This window comes from Heptranchias perlo, chromosome 9, assembly GCF_035084215.1.
Source record: "Heptranchias perlo isolate sHepPer1 chromosome 9, sHepPer1.hap1, whole genome shotgun sequence".
NCBI lineage: Eukaryota > Metazoa > Chordata > Chondrichthyes > Hexanchiformes > Hexanchidae > Heptranchias > Heptranchias perlo.
In genome coordinates, this window is record NC_090333.1 from 28,320,906 (window position 1) to 28,337,773 (window position 16,868).

Genomic DNA, 16,868 nt, shown 5'->3' on the forward strand with positions numbered 1-16,868 from the left:
CCATGGTTTTGTCATAAAAGGGGGGAAAGCAGAAACACAGTTCCCCCACTACCACAGATTATGCAGTCGAGTATCCTGCATCTGGGGGCATTGCAGATTTCAGCACACCCCAAGTGCATCGGGCTCACCACGTCTTGGGAAAAGCACATTCCTCATTGTGGTCTCTTCATGAGCCATGGTAAATGCAGCAATAAAAGAAAAAATATTTGCAGTGTGTATTCTTGACAAAAGTGTTCCCCCCCCCCCTTGTTTTCTCTCACACTGTTTTAATGTTGCTTTCCTCACATGAATGCATTTTCTCCCTCTCTTTATTTTTTTTTTCCATGATGCATTTTGCTTGCTCCTGTTTTCTTTCTTTTTCCATTTCCTCCTCTTGCTTTCTTTTTCTTCTGTTATCTCATTTCCCCCCTCCCCCCTCTCCCTCTCCTTTTTTCCCTTCCCTCCATTTCTTTCTCTCCCTGTCTGGTGTTCAGGTTGTTCCTTGGCTGGGGTTTCCTGTGCAGGTGTCTCGCCCCTGGGACCACAGCCTCTCCGCTCAGAGACATGTCCGACCCTCCTCACTCGGCTTGTGTGCGGGGAAACTTCACCTCCTTCGCCGCCGACATGAGGAGAATGATCAACGCGCCGGAGTTCAGGTGAGAGCGGCCGCGGAAAGCAGGAAACGCCGGGGCTTAGAAGGGGAGCGTGGGCCTCAGACCGACCAACCGCAGCCCGAGTCCCGGGTTTCCATGAACCGTCTGTATTTATTTATTTATTAATAATAATAGTAATCAGTTTATGGATTAAAAGTAATAATCTTGGGGGATATGTTTTTAAAATGACCACGAAAGGCTCCACCTCAGTTAGAATCAGTTTGGGGGGGTGGGTGGGGGAAGAGAGTTTGTCTATAATAATTTAATTCAACTTCAGATACACTTTATAAACAATTCTGAATACTAATTATAATAAACTGCTTACAAATTAAGAATAGCCTTAACACAAAAGTCACCTTTTCCTACTTTACAACGGTGACTACACTTCAAAAGTATTTAATCAAAAGTTAAAAAACACTGCGGATGCTCGAAATACTCAGCAAGTCCGGCAGCATCTGTGAAGAAAGAAACAGAGTTAACGTTTCAGGTCGATGACCTTTCGTCAGAACTGGAAGAAGTTAAAGATTTAACATTTCATAAGCAAGTACAGAGTCAGGCAGAGGTGGGGCGGAGCAGAGGAAAGCTTCATTGGAACAGCGTAAGAGGTCGAGGTCAGAGTGGGAGTGAAGATCAATGGAAGCTCGAGGAACAGCACCTCATCTTTCGATTAGGACTCAACATTGGTTTCAATAACATCAGATCATAACCACTGCTCCCATTTTTTCAGACATCAGTGCTGGTAATGGTTCTAATGTTGCCATTTACAGCTCCTCTCGAACCATCTTTTGTTTCTTTACTTGTTCCATTACCACCCTCCTTGCCTTGCACCATCATCCCTTTTGTCATTTAATCACTCCTGCCCTCCACCCTTTTTTAAAAATTCGTTCATGGCATGTGGGCGTCGCTGGCGAGGCCAGCATTTATTGCCCTTGAGAAGGTGGTGGTGAGCCGCCTTCTTGAACCGCTGCAGTCCATCTGGTGAAGGTTCTCCCACAGTGCTGTTAGGAAGGGAGTTCCAGGATTTTGACCCAGCAACGATGAAGGAACGGCGATATATTTCCAAGTCGGGATGGTGTGTGACTTGGAGGGGAACGTGCAGGTTGTGTTGTTCCCATGTGCCTGCTGCTCTTGTCCTTCTAGGTGGTAGAGGTCGCGGGTTTGGGAGGTGCTGTCGAAGAAGCCTTGGCGAGTTGCTGCAGTGCATCCTGTGGATGGTGCACACTGCAGCCACAGTGCGCCAGTGGTGAAGGGAGTGAATGTTTAGGGTGGTGGATGGGGTGCCAATCAAGCGAGCTGCTTTGTCCTGGATGGTGTCGAGCTTCTTGAGTGTTGTTGGAGCTGCACTCGTCCAGGCAAGTGGAGAGTATTCCATCACACTCCTGACTTGTGCCTTATAGATTGTGGAAAGGCTTTGGGGAGTCAGGAGGTGAGTCACTCGCCACAAAATACCCAGCCTCTGACCTGCTCTTGTAGCCACAGTATTTATATGGTCCAGTTAAGTTTCTGGTCAATGGTGACCCCCAGGATGTTGATGGTGGGTGATTCAACGATGGTAATGCCGTTGAATGTCAAGGGGAGGTGGTTAGACTCTCTCTTGTTGGAGATGGTCATTGCCTGGCACTTGTCTGGCGCGAACGTTACTTGCCACTTATGGCACTTAAGCCTGGATGTTGTCCAGGTCTTGCTGCATGCGGGCTCGGACTGCCTCATAATTTGAGGGGTTGCGAATGGAACTGAACACTGTGCAATCATCAGAGAACATCCCCATTTCTGACCTTATGATGGAGGGAAGGTCATTGATGAAACAGCTGAAGTTGGTTGGGCCCTGAGGAACTCCTGCAGCAATGCCCTGGGGCTGAGATGATTGGACTCCAACAACCACTGCCATCTTCCTTTGTGCTAGGTATGACTCCAGCCACTGGAGAGTTTTCCCCCTGATTCCCATTGACTTCAATTTTACTCGGGCTCCTTGATGCCACACTTGGTCAAATGCTGCCTTGATGTCAAGGGCAGTCACTCTCACCTCACCCTATCACAGACCTTCCCTTTTCTTTCCTCCCCCCCCCCCCCCCCCCATTCCTCTCCCCCCCCCCCCCCATTCCTCTCCCCCCCCCCCCCCCATTCCTCTCCCCCCCCCCCCCCCATTCCTCTCCCCCCCCCCCCCCCCATTCCTCTCCCCCCCCCCCCATTCCTCCCCCCCCCCATTCCTCCCCCCCCCCCCCATTCCTCTCCCCCCCCCCATTCCTCTCTCCCCCCCCCCCATTCCTCTCCCCCCCACCCCCACCCATTCCTCTCCCCCCCCCCCATTCCTCTCCCCCCCCCCCATTCCTTTCCCCCCCCCCCATTCCTTTCCCCCCCCCATTCCTTTCCCCCCCCCCATTCCTCTCCCCCCCCCCCATTCCTCTCTCCCCCCCCCCCATTCCTCTCTCCCCCCCCCCATTCCTCTCCCCCCCCCATTCCTCTCCCCCCCCCCCCCCCATTCCTCTCCCCCCCCCCCCCATTCCTCTCCCCCCCCCCCCATTCCTCTCCCCCCCCCCCCATTCCTCTCCCCCCCCCCCATTCCTCTCCCCCCCCCCCATTCCTCTCCCCCCCCCCCCCCCCATTCCTCTCCCCCCCCCCCATTCCTCTCCCCCCCCCCCCCCATTCCTCTCCCCCCCCCCCCCCCATTCCTCTCCCCCCCCCCCCATTCCTCTCCCCCCCCCCCCCATTCCTCTCCCCCCCCCCCCCCATTCCTCTTCCCCCCCCCCATTCCTCTTCCCCCCCCCCCATTCCTCTTCCCCCCCCCCCATTCCTCTTCCCCCCCCCCCATTCCTCTTCCCCCCCCCCCATTCCTCTTCCCCCCCCCCCATTCCTCTCCCCCCCCCCCCCCATTCCTCTCCCCCCCCCCCCCCATTCCTCTCCCCCCCCCCCCCATTCCTCTCCCCCCATTCCTCTCCCCCCATTCCTCTCCCCCCATTCCTCTCCCCCCATTCCTCTCCCCCCATTCCTCTCCCCTCCCCCCCCAACCTTTCCCTGACTCTGTACTTGCTTAAAAACTATTAAATCTTTAACTTCTTCCAGTTCTGATGAAAGGTCATCGACCTGAAATGTTAACTCTGTTTCTTTCTCCACAGATGCTGCCTGACTTGCTGAGTATTTCCAGCATTTTCTGTTTTTACTTCAGAAGTCCTTCATTGGCTGTAAAACTCTTTGGGGTGCCCTGAGCTTGCAAAAGGTGTTATTTATAAATACAAGTTCTTTCTTGTTCTAACTTTGTAAAATTTAGCTGACACTTTTTGAATAAGCAAACACAGTAGAGTTCCTGTGAGACGCTGCTTTCTTGTTAATGGGATGATGTTGCTGCACTGGGGAATTTTCAAGCAGCTTCAGTTCCTGCAACACGCTTCTTTCAAAATTCAACTGCTATGTGTCATTTTAGTTGGCAGCACACAGATACACCAAAGGTTGAAACCATCCGGTTTTTGAGTCTGGAAATTTCTAAAATGAAAACCAGAAGTCGTGGAGGGGTTCAGATGATGTAATAAACCAGAAGACCCAAACTTGAGCAGTTTAAAACTGCTGTGTGAAATACTCTCTGAGATTGCAGCCTTGAAATCACTTCTATGTTTAATGATTAGGGAAGTGTTTTTGCCGTAGCTGATTTCTACAATTGCTGTGCGTTGCATGATTTGCTGTTTGATTACTGCAGTTTTGCATCAAAAAAATCCCGGAGGAAGTTCTCTGAGCAGATTGGAATAATAACAAATTACTACCTCAACAAATCATATGCCCTAACATTTTTTTAATAAGATAATAGCTGTCAAGTCAGATGCTGGCACCCAGTGCTCTCCATGCTGCTGATGCACGATGCTGCCATATTGAATGATTAATGGTTGTGATGTGACACTGCAGGATTTTCAAGGGAACAACAGTTGATTACTGTAAAATAATACAGTGCATATTATAATACAAGCAATATATTACAGGACTGTAACTCATTTAGGCATTACAATAATATAGGTCACGAGTAAAGTATGAATGCCATAAGAATCTTGATAATATTGCAGTCAGGAATACTCACAATTAACTTTATTTTCCTTAAAATGTCATTTGTACTTTTTATGTCAGTATTTCTATTTTTTGTTCTCCCTAAAATCTCCCTCTATCTAGAGTGGTTGAAGGCTTGTTTTCAGGACTGCCAATTCTAGAAAGAGGAAAGAATTTATGTTTATAAAGCGACTTTGGAGATCCCGGGACATCCCAAAGCACTTCGCAGCCACTGAAGTACTTTTCAAGCGTCGTTACTTTGTAATGGAGAGAAATGCTGTCTTGTAATTGGCTGCTACATGTTCTGTGCAAGCCAGACAAATTGACTGACCCTCCAATGACCGTTTCAAAAAGTAGCATGATGGAGATTGGCAACTCACTGTGTGGAGCATTGTGGGTGCAAACTATGTGATGTATCATACTAGTGCTGCAAAATGTTAACTGATGCAGCCCCATAACTCTTGCATTTTTATTCCTAAGCTTTCCAGTTTAAAGATAGTAATAGAATCATCTGGCAGGAAGGGACACCTTTACTGGAAAATGATACACCGTGCTTTCCTAGCTCATAATACTTTTTTATATATTACGGTCTAATAATAGCCCAGAACTAAATGACATGAGCACAACATTTGGCAAGCATCAAGTGAGACTGGAAATTAGAATTTCCATGGGGTACATCTGTGAAATAATTTCCTATCAAAAGCAGTTTTATGTTATGTCATTTAACCACCTTTTAAAAAAAAATCTGGATGAACATCTGGTTAAGGCAGGCTGAAGGATTATAGGGATAGATATAGATATAGATGATCAGGTACTCTACGAATATGCTGTTTCCAGTCTGGTCAGCATTCAAAAGTCACTTGTGCAATGCATCAAGTAGAGATTGAATAATGCAGATTGTAATAAGTTTTAAGTTGATTGCTAGCAGTGATTGGTGGGAATTTTTTTTTTGATAACCTGTGATTATTAGCTGCCGACATGAAAGTGAATAAATTATTGAGTTGCCTTCACGGTAGAGATTACGTATTTATCCTAGAAGGAAAAGGCTTGATGTCTGAATCATCTGTTCTCATTTGACAATTATTTTCTGACCCCAGCATTTCCTGGTAATCAACTGCAAATTATTTCTCAATAAATTTCTAGTAATGTTGCTAATCAGTTAGTGTGATACTACCATCATCAACAACAACTTGCATTTACATAGAGCTCCTCCTATACTGAACGACATCTGGATACACTTTACAATAAGGAGGAAAGCAATTTGGTGGACATGGGAAAGGTGAGGGGGATGGAGAGACTAGGACAGGGACTGATTGATGAGGAGAGGTTTGGGGAGATTTTTGAAAGCAGGGAGAGAGGTGGCAAGGTAGTTGGAACTGGGTAGATCTTTGGAGAAGCAGGACTGTGGTGGCTGAATGAGAAGTCATCAATGGTGAAGCGGAGGAGGTGAGGGCAAGGGGAGGAAAAGTCAGATATTAGAGGAGTGGGGGGTTGTGCATGGATATAAAGCAGGGGCAGATTACTAAAGTAGTCTGGGGGAACAGCCATGCAGAACTTAAAAACAAGGAGAAAAATGTTGAAATTAATATATTGGGGTGATGGGAGCTTGTAGAGGATGGGATTGATGGAATTCTGGCAAGTAGTGTGGGTGAGGATACCTACTGTAGGATTTTGGATGTTTCGAAGCTCATGAAGGTTCGGTGCAGGGAGGCCAGCTAGAAGGGTATTGGAAAAGTTCAACTTTGTAGTGATGAAGGCATTGACTAGAGTTTTGGTGGCAGAAAAGAAGAAATAGGGGTGGAAGCAGGCAATGCTGCTGAGGTGGAAGAAAGGGATTTTGTTAACAATGTGGATGTATGGGGTAGGGGGGGAAGCTAGGCTTGGATTGTGCAGGATAATAAGGTTCTGTACTTTCTGACAACATGAAATGGCAGCCAGGAATGGCCCAGGACATATTGTCAATGGATGTTTATAATGACCATGTCATCCAAAATAGATTCAGCTTTCTATTAGCTTCCAGACTTCATTTCTGAATGTGCAATAACTATGTCCGGTGATTTCCTCATCATTATAAGTAAACAGCTCTTGCAACATTTATATTCTTCATCCCTAACAATAAAGCTCGCTGATGTGTTGCTGGGAAACACATTTGGCATACCTAGCCACATTCTCGAGTAGGAATTTATCTTTCCTTTTAATGATCTCAGTTCCATTTGGCCCAACCTCAGAGACTATCAGTAGCCATAATAAGAATCTTGGAATCAACCCAAACTGACTTCACATCTTAAAAGTTTCATGGCAGCCCAGATGCATTAATTGGACTTTGTTCCACTTTGTGCTGCATTTCCAAACCTTTTCCATATCTGACAATGGTGCAGTGCAGCATCTAACAAGACACTCAAACGAGCTGTTAGAGTTCAACAACAACAACAACAACTTGCATTTATGTAGCGTCTTTATCGTAATAAAACATCCCAAGGCGCTTCACAGGAGAGTGATCAGACAAAAATTGACATTGATTCAAAGAAGGAGACATTAGGAGAGGTGACCAAAAGCTTGGTCAGAGGTAGATTTTAAGGAGCGTCTTAAAGGGGGAGAGAGAATTGAAGAGGTTTGGGGAGGGGATTCCAGAACTTAGGGCCTAAATGGCTGAAGGCACAGCAGCCAATGGTCGGTCGAAGGAAGAGGCCAGTGTTGGAGGAACACAGAGATCTCGGAGGGTTGTAGGACTGTCGGAGGTTACAGAGATAGGGAGGGGCGAGGCCATGGAGGGATTTGAACACAAGGATGAGAATTTTTAAATCGAGGCGTTGCCAGACTGGGAGCCAATGTAGGTCAGCGAGCACAGGGGTGATGGGTGAACGGGACTTTTTGCGAGTTAGGAAATGGGCAGCAGAGTTTTGGATGAGCTCAAGTTTATGGAGGGTGGAAATTGGGAGGCCAACCAGGAAAGCATTGGAATAGTCGAGTCCAGAGGTAACAAGAGCATGGCTGAGTGTTTCAGCAGCAGATGGGCTGAAGCAGATGCGGTGACAGGTGATATTACAGAGGTGGAAGCTCATTTCCCAAAGGTGTTAAAGGTGATGTTTTAATCTGATCTGTTCCTGATAGACAAACTCCAATTAAGCCACTTTATCCAGCGGTACTACCCCAGCCCAGCCTTGTTTTGCTCAGTCCAAAGAATAGTCTAAAGCTCCAATTGGTGGTAACTTATTTCTCTTGTCTGTCATGTGCCCCCTGCAGGATTTTATGCTTTGAGTGTTGTCATTTGCATCATCGTGACAAAGGGCAATGTTATTTGTTCCATTTCAACCCTAACCCTAATGCACTAAGATCACTGCCAACCAGCAGAGCTGTAGGATGGTGAAGGGGGGGTTTATTGAGAGCTGAGGTGCGTGTTGAAACGTCACATTTCAGCACTGAGCCTGGGAAGTGCATGGCAATAGTTGGCCAGCGAGGTAGGGCAGCTGCTGCACTGTAAGACTTTAACTTTTTAAAGTCTATTTTTGGTTAGCTGTCATCGGGAGCGACAGTAGGGTTTAGTATTGAGCTCAGTGCCCTTGAGTTAGGGAGGGAAAAATTCCATTCTCGATGACTATTTGCCAACCCTTGCTGGAAGTACTTGCATATGCATTTTATATGAGGTTAGGATTGGGCTTGGTTGAGACACTTTCCACAGTTCAATAGTCCGTGGGGAGGCTTACATGTGAAGAATGGGTACTTTGGTATCATATGATAACTGATGACTGTGGAGCTATATCCCAACAAGGAACCAACACTATCAGGAGAGCAGGAGAAGGGAGAAAGTCATTGTTGTGCCTACAAAGAGATCTTTTTTCCTGTTGCATGCCAGGAATTGTAGTCCTTTTATGGTTCTTTTCTGCTAAATTGCTTTTATAAACTTAGCAACATAAAGCATAGTAACAGTGATCTAGCACAGTCCTTTGAGGCACTCTGATCTATGTAGCCATTGAGACTATTAAAGTGCCAGTTATGGTATTGTGCTAACCGTATGGATTTTCTATTCTGCAGGATAAGGATCCAAAAAGTTTTAATTTTTGTGTGTGCATTGTGGCTAATTTGTTTTCTTTTTGTGTTCTTTTTTTAACCAGTGATGTAAAATTCATTGTTGGAGAGGAGAGGAAAGTGGTGTATGCCCACCGCTGCATCTTAGCGTATCGCTGCGAGGCGTTTAACGCCATGTTCGCCCAGCAACTTCTGTCATGTGATGCAAAAGAAGCTGACATTCCATTTGTTCTTTCAGATGTGCAGCCAGACGTCTTCTTGGCTGTGGTTGAGTTTCTCTACACAAACTGTGTGAAGCTGAGCAGCAAAATAGTGAGTACATGGCTTTCTGGGGTAGATGCGTAGATTTTAAGTTGGGCGGTTGATCAGCAGAGTGAGCCGGCTGGCTGCCCGTTCCAGTAGTGCAAAGGCCGGAGCCATTTCGAGGACCGGGCCTCATTTAAATAGAACCTGCGAGCTGCGGGTAACAGTCGGGCGTCCAGATGCAGTTCACTGCTTTTGGGCTGGTGGCAAGCTAAGTCTTGGAGGGGAGACAGATCGCAGTGGGGGGGGGGGGGGGGAGGGGGGGGAGGGGGAGGGGTTGTGATCGCAGTGGGGGAGGGGAGGCTGTGAGGGGGTCGTGATTGTAATGGGGAGGTGGGGGGATGCTCGGCTGTACACTACCCAGATTATTTTTATGGGGCTTGGAGGAGCACTCCTGCTCCTGGCCCCACAAAAATAATTTAAAACTTACCTTTTTTGGGCCTCTCCGCTAAACAGGTCAGACAGTGCGTGGTGCACACTCCTTCTTGATCTGTCCTTAAATGGCAGTCGGGATCCTATGCACGTTGTTGAACCCTGATTATTATATTAAAAGGGGCCTATTGCCTGAAACAAGCAGGTGCTTTGGCAAACCAGCGGTAGGCCCTTGTAAAAATGGTGGTATTAACAGGGTGGTAAGTCTATTGACCCCAACATGAGGCCGTTATTGTCCTGTTAATACCAACTTTGGCAAGTTAAAATTGGCCCAATAAATATCTTTTGCATCGGTCAGTTTTGTGCTGTGAACCTATCAAAAAACAGCTGCTGAGAATTTTTCTGTTTTTGGCAGTTCTCAGCAGTGGAACTTTTTGGCCTGTTGTATATTTGTCAATCATGATTAATCTAGAGCTTCCAGTTATCCCAGTATTTTCCTAATTGTCCTGCATCCTCGATTTTATCCCCAGTAAAATCCAACCACCCCAGAAAACACCACTTTTTTTTGTATTCTTGGTTTCAAGATAACATTGGTGTAAAAATACTCCACTGTTTCCAGTGGCAGAAGGGTTGGTAACCAGTGTATAGAGATTTAAGGTAATCAGCAACAGAGCCAGAGGCGGTATGAGGAAACATTTTTTTACGCAGCGAGTTGTAATGATCTGGAATGCACTGCCTGGAAGGATGGTGGAAGCAGATTCAATAGTAACTTTCAAAAGGAATTCGATAAATACTTGAAAGGAAAAAAATTACAGGGTTGTGGGGAAAGTGCAGGGGAATGGGACTAATTGGATAGCTCTTTCAAAGAGCCGGCACAGGCACAGTGGGCCAAATGGCCATCTCCTGTGCTGTACCTACTATGATATGAAATGCACACAAACTATCTTTCATTCTAGTCAGTCTCCCATGATGTTGTACACGGGGTGGGGTGGGGTGGGGGGAATCGAGTGTAGTCTTCAGGTGAAGTGGGGTTGGGGAAGGGGGGATAATTCAAAGTTATGCCTTTTGTCCTTATTTTTACATTTCCATTATAAATTCCTGTTCATGTTTGTAATGGAAACTTCCATTCTAAACTTGTTATGCTGTAATTTCATCCTCCCCTTGACAGGAAGTGTGTGCAGATGTAAGAATTTTAATATATTAAGTAGATAGTTAAATAGCAAACTACTGCAATTTGGGAAGCATTGAAGGAGAATTGGTTGGAACCGAGGAGTTTCTCTGCAGTACAAGTTGAGGAGCTGAGAAACACAAAACTGAGGCGCTACAGCATCGGCAGTGGTGGGAGGGTGTAATTACAATGTGACCAGTTTACATAGACAGTTTCCATTATAAATGTGGATTTGAGAATTTATAATGGTAAAAGTTGAAAGAAAATGTGCACAGATATAAGAATGCCCATGTGTTATGTAGATGTGCTTGTGTAGAGCGCTGCAGACAGTGCTGGTGGATGGAGCAAAGCTCAGGTGCTGTGTATCTGAAGTGCTTTTGGAAGTTGTGATGTCTGTTAGGGCCATCATGATGCTAGGGCTCCTTTTTGAATTTCATTTAATGCTGAGATTTCATTCCAAGTACTTAGTTTATAACTGAAAATTAAATCTTTGTGTCAAAGAGAGGGATCACCAGTATCAGAAATATTGGCCCTGAGTTTCCGTTAAATTGCGCTGGCTTTTTCAGTGCAATCCAGCCGGATCAGCGCAAAATATCGTGGAATTTCGATTTGCACTGGGCGTAATTTGTGCCCAGCGTAATTTGAATTTCCACGATCTTTTGCGCTGGCTCAAAAATCATTTTGCTGAAGCTGGCTCCACCCACAAAACTGGCCGCTCCCCCAATCGAAATAACGAGGATTGTGAGTTTCCGCCAATTGCGGCCGCCTGCTGCTGTTCGAGGAGAGCCTTAAAATTAAGCGCATTTTCTTAGGCGCACAGGCACTAGTAGGCACATTTTAAATGTTTTTAAATATTAAAAAATGTTTAATTTACTAGGAAACTGAGTGGTGTACATCAATGAAAGTATTGAATGGTTCGGTATAGTTTTTTTTGGGTCATCTTTGATGATTTAAAATTAGGTTACCCACAGGTAGAGGACTGGACACTGGTTAAAAATCCTTATTTTTAGTGATAAACCCATTTTCAGCTGTATTAATAAAACTGCATCAGGTTACTACTTTTAAATGCATGTCTTGAATACATCAATGAATGTCTTTTATTGGTTAAAAAATAAATGATTACGCTATGTTAAAAGCTGCCGAATTGCACTGATTCATGGTTGATTTTACGTTTGTGATTATGTTAATGCATTTTAGTGGAAACTTGGCGTAAATTGCACCGGTGCAATGTGCGCCCAAATACTGATTGCACCCAAAGCAGAAACTCCAGGCCTTTGCCATTAATAACAGTTGGAGAGTCTCTCCATAGACTGAGCGAGGTGGACTGCTTTCAGCCTGCCTGCCAAATCAGCAAGAGGGGTTGAGTTCTCAATTTTTCTAGCTGTGCTGAAAAGCTTATTGCAATGATCAAGTCCCATACTGCACTGGAATAATTACTTTTGATCACTTGCCGAATCTTCATTGTATACTACATTGGAATCTTTAGCCCAGGTCACTCCTAGAGCTACAAATAACAGTGAAATCGTTAGCTCATGGCGTTTGATTAGTCACGTAATACACAAAATCTTCAGATCTGCTTATTCAGTAGCCCTTATACTGTGATAGAATTTAAATCTCCTTTCATCAATTGAAAACTAAAATGTTCTTATTGATTGGGTTGAGTGAATAGATGGCATTCAACACTAGACATGTTGCAACTTGATTTATTGCAGATCTGAAATCGTAGGATTCACAAACTATTTGGAGGAGAGCCTAACATTTAGTTTTGCTAAAGGAACAAATGTGTTCCAAGTTAGAAATTCTAGCTTCAAAATTCATTTCTTATGCCCCACTAAAGAAACTTTCTGTCAATCAACATTCTTCCTTGCCACACATTTCTCAGTTGAATTTTAGATCGAAATGTCTACCCACAGGAAGCATTGAACGGGACCTAGGCTGAGAAATCCCAAACTCATTACGCGTGAGGTCTTTACATTAGAAATAGGAGACTGAGCAGATTATGTCCCAGAGGCAAAAGGTCAGTATACAGACCCACTGTGTTACCCATTCTCTTGGGAGTGATTTGTATCCATGATTTACTAGATTGATTCCTGGGATGAGAGAGTTATCCTATGAGGAGAGATTGAGTAGAATGGACCTACACTCTCTGGAGTTTAGAAGAATGAGAGGTGATCTCATTGAAACATACAAGATTCTGAGGGGGCTTGACAGGGTAGATACTGAGAGGTTGTTTCCTCTGGCGGGAGAGTCTAGAACTAGGGGGCATAGTCGCAGGATAAGAGGTTGGCCATTTAGGACTGAGATGAGGAGGAATTTCTTCACTCATAGGGTTGTGACTCTTTAGAATTCTCTACCCCAGAGGACTGTGGATGCTGAGTCGTTGAGTATATTCAAGACTGAGATCGATAGAGTTTTGGACTGTAGGGGAATCAAGGGATATGGGGATCATGCAGGAAAGTGGACTTGTGGTCGAAGATCAGCCATGATCTTATTGAATGGCGGAGCAGGCTCGAAGGGCCGTATGGCCTACTCCTGCTCCTATTTCTTATGTTCTTATGTTCTTGAAATTTATTTTGTTAATTTTCTCCCCCTTTATGGGTAGACTTAAGAGTAGAAAAGGATTTAAGACTATGCGACTATGCCCCCTAGTTCTAGACTCTCCAGCCAGAGGAAACAACCTCTCAGCATCTACCCTGTCAAGCCCCCTCAGAATCTTGTATGTTTCAATGAGATCACCTTGGAGTTGTGTATAGGCCCCCTGGTAGCAGCTGTGAAGTGGCAGAATGTATAAATGCAGAGATTAGATAAGCAAGTAGCAAAGGTAGAGTGGTTTTAATGAGGGATTTTAACTTTCATATAGGTTGGGATAAGCAGACGAGCTCGTGTCAGAAAGGTAGCGAATTTTTTGTGTGTGTTCAGGACAGCTTTCTGCAACAATATGGACTAGAACCTACAAGGGGGCAGGCCATATTAGATTGAATAATGAGCCACATTTAGTTAACAGCCTAACGGGGCGTGAACATTTATCTAGTAGCGATCCTAAAATGATGGTGTTCGATGTTTTTGAAAGGGAGAAAGCCATAACAATTACTAAGATTTAAAATTTAAGTAAAGCCGACTTCAACGGGATGAGACAGAGACTGTCCACAGTAAACGGGGTAAATCTGTTAATGGATAAAACAACAAAAGATCAGTGGGAGGTGTTCAAAAAATAATTTAACGTGATACAGAACCAGTTTATACCCCTAGGGAGTAAGAACTCTATTTGCCAAAAAAAAAGCCATGGACGACAAAAGAATTAAGGGACAACATAAAACTAAAAGAAAAAGCATTCAAAAATGCAAGAAATAGCATAGATCCTGGCAACTGGGAGAGATACAAAGAACAGCAAAGAGTGACAAAACAGATAGTAAGAGCTACAAAAAGGGAGTATGAAAAAAAACTTGCAAGGGATATCAAAATCGACACATTTTTTACAGTTATATTAGGAAAAAGAAGGTAGTCAAGAGCACTGTAGACCCCTTAAAAACTGATAATGGTGATATTGTAAATGAAAATAAGGAAATGGCAGACATGTTAAATAATTACTTTGTATCAGTATTTACAGTAGAGGAAGAGGATAGCATGCTGGACACCCCAAGGAAACTAATTTTGAATCAGGGATGGGGACTCATCATAAGTAACGTAGCAAATTAACAGTAATGAAGGAAATAATGGCACTAAAGAGTGACAAATCCCCAGGACCAGATGGTTTCCATCCCAGGTTTTTAAAGGAAGTAGGTGAGAAATTGCAGATGCCCGAACTATAATCTTCCAAAGTTCTCTTGATTGGAAAATTGCACATGTCACTCCGCTATTTAAGAAAGGCAAGAGACAGAAACCAGGGAATTATAGACCAGTTAGCCTAACATCTGTTGTCGGAAAATTACTAGAGTCTACAATTAAGGATAGAGTGACTGAACACCGTCAAAATTTTCAGCTGATCAGAAAGAGCCAGCATGGATTTGTAAAGGGTAGGTCATGCCTGACTAACTTGATTGAATTTTTTGAAGCGGTGACCAAAGTAGTGGACAGAAAAATGTCGATGGATGTTGTTTATATGGACTTCCAGAAGGCATTCGATAAAGTCCCTCATAAGAGACTGTTAGCTAAAGTTGAAGCTCATAGAATTGAGGGCAAATAATTGACCTGGTCAGGAAATTGGCTGAGTGGCAGGAGACAGAGAGTAGGGATAATGGGCAGGTAATCAAATTGGCAGGATGTGACTAGTGGTGTCCCACAGGGACCTGTGTTGAGGCCGCAACAATTCACTGCATTAACAACTTAGATGACAGGATTTTATTTTATTCGTTCATGGGATGTGGGCGTCGCTGCCAAGGCCAGCATTTATTGCCCATCCCTAATTGCCCTTGAGAAGGATGGAGAGCCACATATCCAAGTTTGCCGATGACACAAAGATAGGCAGCATTATAACTGTGTAGATGGAAGCATAAAATTACAGAGATTAATAGATTAAGTGAATGGGCAAAACTGTGGCAAATGGATTTCAGTGTAGGCAAGTGTGAGGTAACTTTGGACCTAAAAAGGATATATCAGAATAATTTCTAAATGGTGAAAAGCTCAAAACAGTGGAGGCCCAAAGAGCCTTGGGGGTCCATGTAAATAAATCATTAAAACGTCATGGACAGGTACAGAAAATAATCATGGAATGCTGGCCTTTATATCTAGACGACTAGAATAAAAGGGGTAGAAGTTATTCTAAGCTAGACAAAGCCCTGGTTAGAACACACCTGGAGTACTGTGTTCAGTTCTGGACACCGCACCTTAGAAAGGATATATTGGCCTTGGAGGGAGTGCAGTGTAGATTTACTAGAATGATACCTGGTATCCAAGGGTTAAATTACGAGGAGAGATTACACAAACTAGGGTTGCATTCCCTGGAATTTAGAAGATTAAGGGGTGATTGGATTGAAGTTTTCAAGATATTAAGGGGAACTGATAGGGTAGATAGAGAGAAAATATTTCCGCTGGTTGGGGAGCATAGGACTAGGGGACAAAGCCTAAAAATTAGAGCCCGGACTTTCAGGATTGAAGTTATGAAACACTTCCACATGCAAAGGGTGGTAGAAGTTTGGAACTCTCTTCCGCAAATTGCAGTTGATGCTAGCTCAATTGTTAATTTTAAGTCTGAGATTGATAGATTTTTGTTAACTAAAGGTATTAAGGGATATGGGGCTAAGGCAGTTATATGGAGTTATGTCACAGATCAGCCATGATCTCATTGAATGCCAGAACAGGTTTGAGAGGCTAAATGGCTTACTCCTGTTCCTGTGTTCCTATGTCCTATGTTCCCTCTTCTTTTGAAGATGCTAATTCATACTGCGGTATGGTTTCATAAGCGCTGCCATCTTCTGGAACCTTGCTTATGTGGCCGTTCTTCATTTGTTAGTTTAGACATTGACTGAGGTTCTTTGACTGTAGGGGCATCATTCATGTGATGTTGGTGTCGCTGGCAAGGCCAGCATTTATCGCCCATCCCTAATTGCTCTTGAGAAAGTGGTGGTGAGTCGCCGCCTTGAACTGCTGCAGTCCGTGTGGTAAAGGTTCTCCCACAGTGCTGTTAGGTAGGGAGTTCCAGGATTTTGACCCAGTGACGATGAAGGAATGGCGATATATTTCAAAGTCAGGATGGTATGTGACTTGGAAGGGAATGTACAGGTAGTATGCCTGCTGTTCTTGCCCTTCTAGGTGGTAGAGGTTGCAGGTTTTGGAGGTGCTGTCGAAGAAACCATGGCGAGTTGCTGCAGTGCATCTTGTAGATGGTGCACACTGCAGCCACGGTGCACCAGTGATGGAGGGAGTGAATGTTTAGGGTGGTGGATGGGGTGCCAATCTAGTGGACTGCTTTGTACTGGATGCTGTCGAGTTTCTTGGAGCTGCACTCATCCAGGCAAGTGGAGAGTATTCCATCACACTCCTGACTTGTGCCTTGTAGATGGTGGAAAGGCTTTGGGGAGTCAGGAGGTGAGTCACTCGCCGCAGAATACCCAGCCTCTGACCTGTCTTGTAGCCACAGTATTTATGTGGCTGGTCCAGTTAAGTTTCTCATCAATGGTGACCCTCTGGATGTTGCTGGTGGGGGATTTGGTGATGGTAATGCTATTGAATATCATGGGGAGGTGGTTAGACTCTCTCTTGTTGGAGATGGCCATTGCCTGGCACTTGTCTGGTGCGAATGTTACTTGCCACCTATTAGCCCGAGCTGCATGCTTGTCAAGGTCTTGCTGCATGCGTGCACAGACTGCTACATTATCTGAGGGGTTGCGAATGGAACTGAACAC

General features: G+C 44.7%; 1 protein-coding gene across 1 annotated transcript in view; it reads left to right on the forward strand.

Annotated features, from left to right (window-relative positions):
• The first annotated feature begins 402 nt into the window (after positions 1-402).
• LOC137325232 (BTB/POZ domain-containing protein 19-like) overlaps positions 403-16,868 on the forward strand; it is a 182,818-nt gene continuing 166,352 nt past the window's right edge. Inside the window, exons 1-2 of the mRNA XM_067990087.1 lie at positions 403-635; positions 8,771-8,996. Of these exons, the coding sequence (XP_067846188.1) occupies positions 544-635; positions 8,771-8,996 (318 nt within the window). The 5' untranslated portion in view covers positions 403-543. The remainder of the gene's footprint in view (positions 636-8,770; positions 8,997-16,868) is intronic.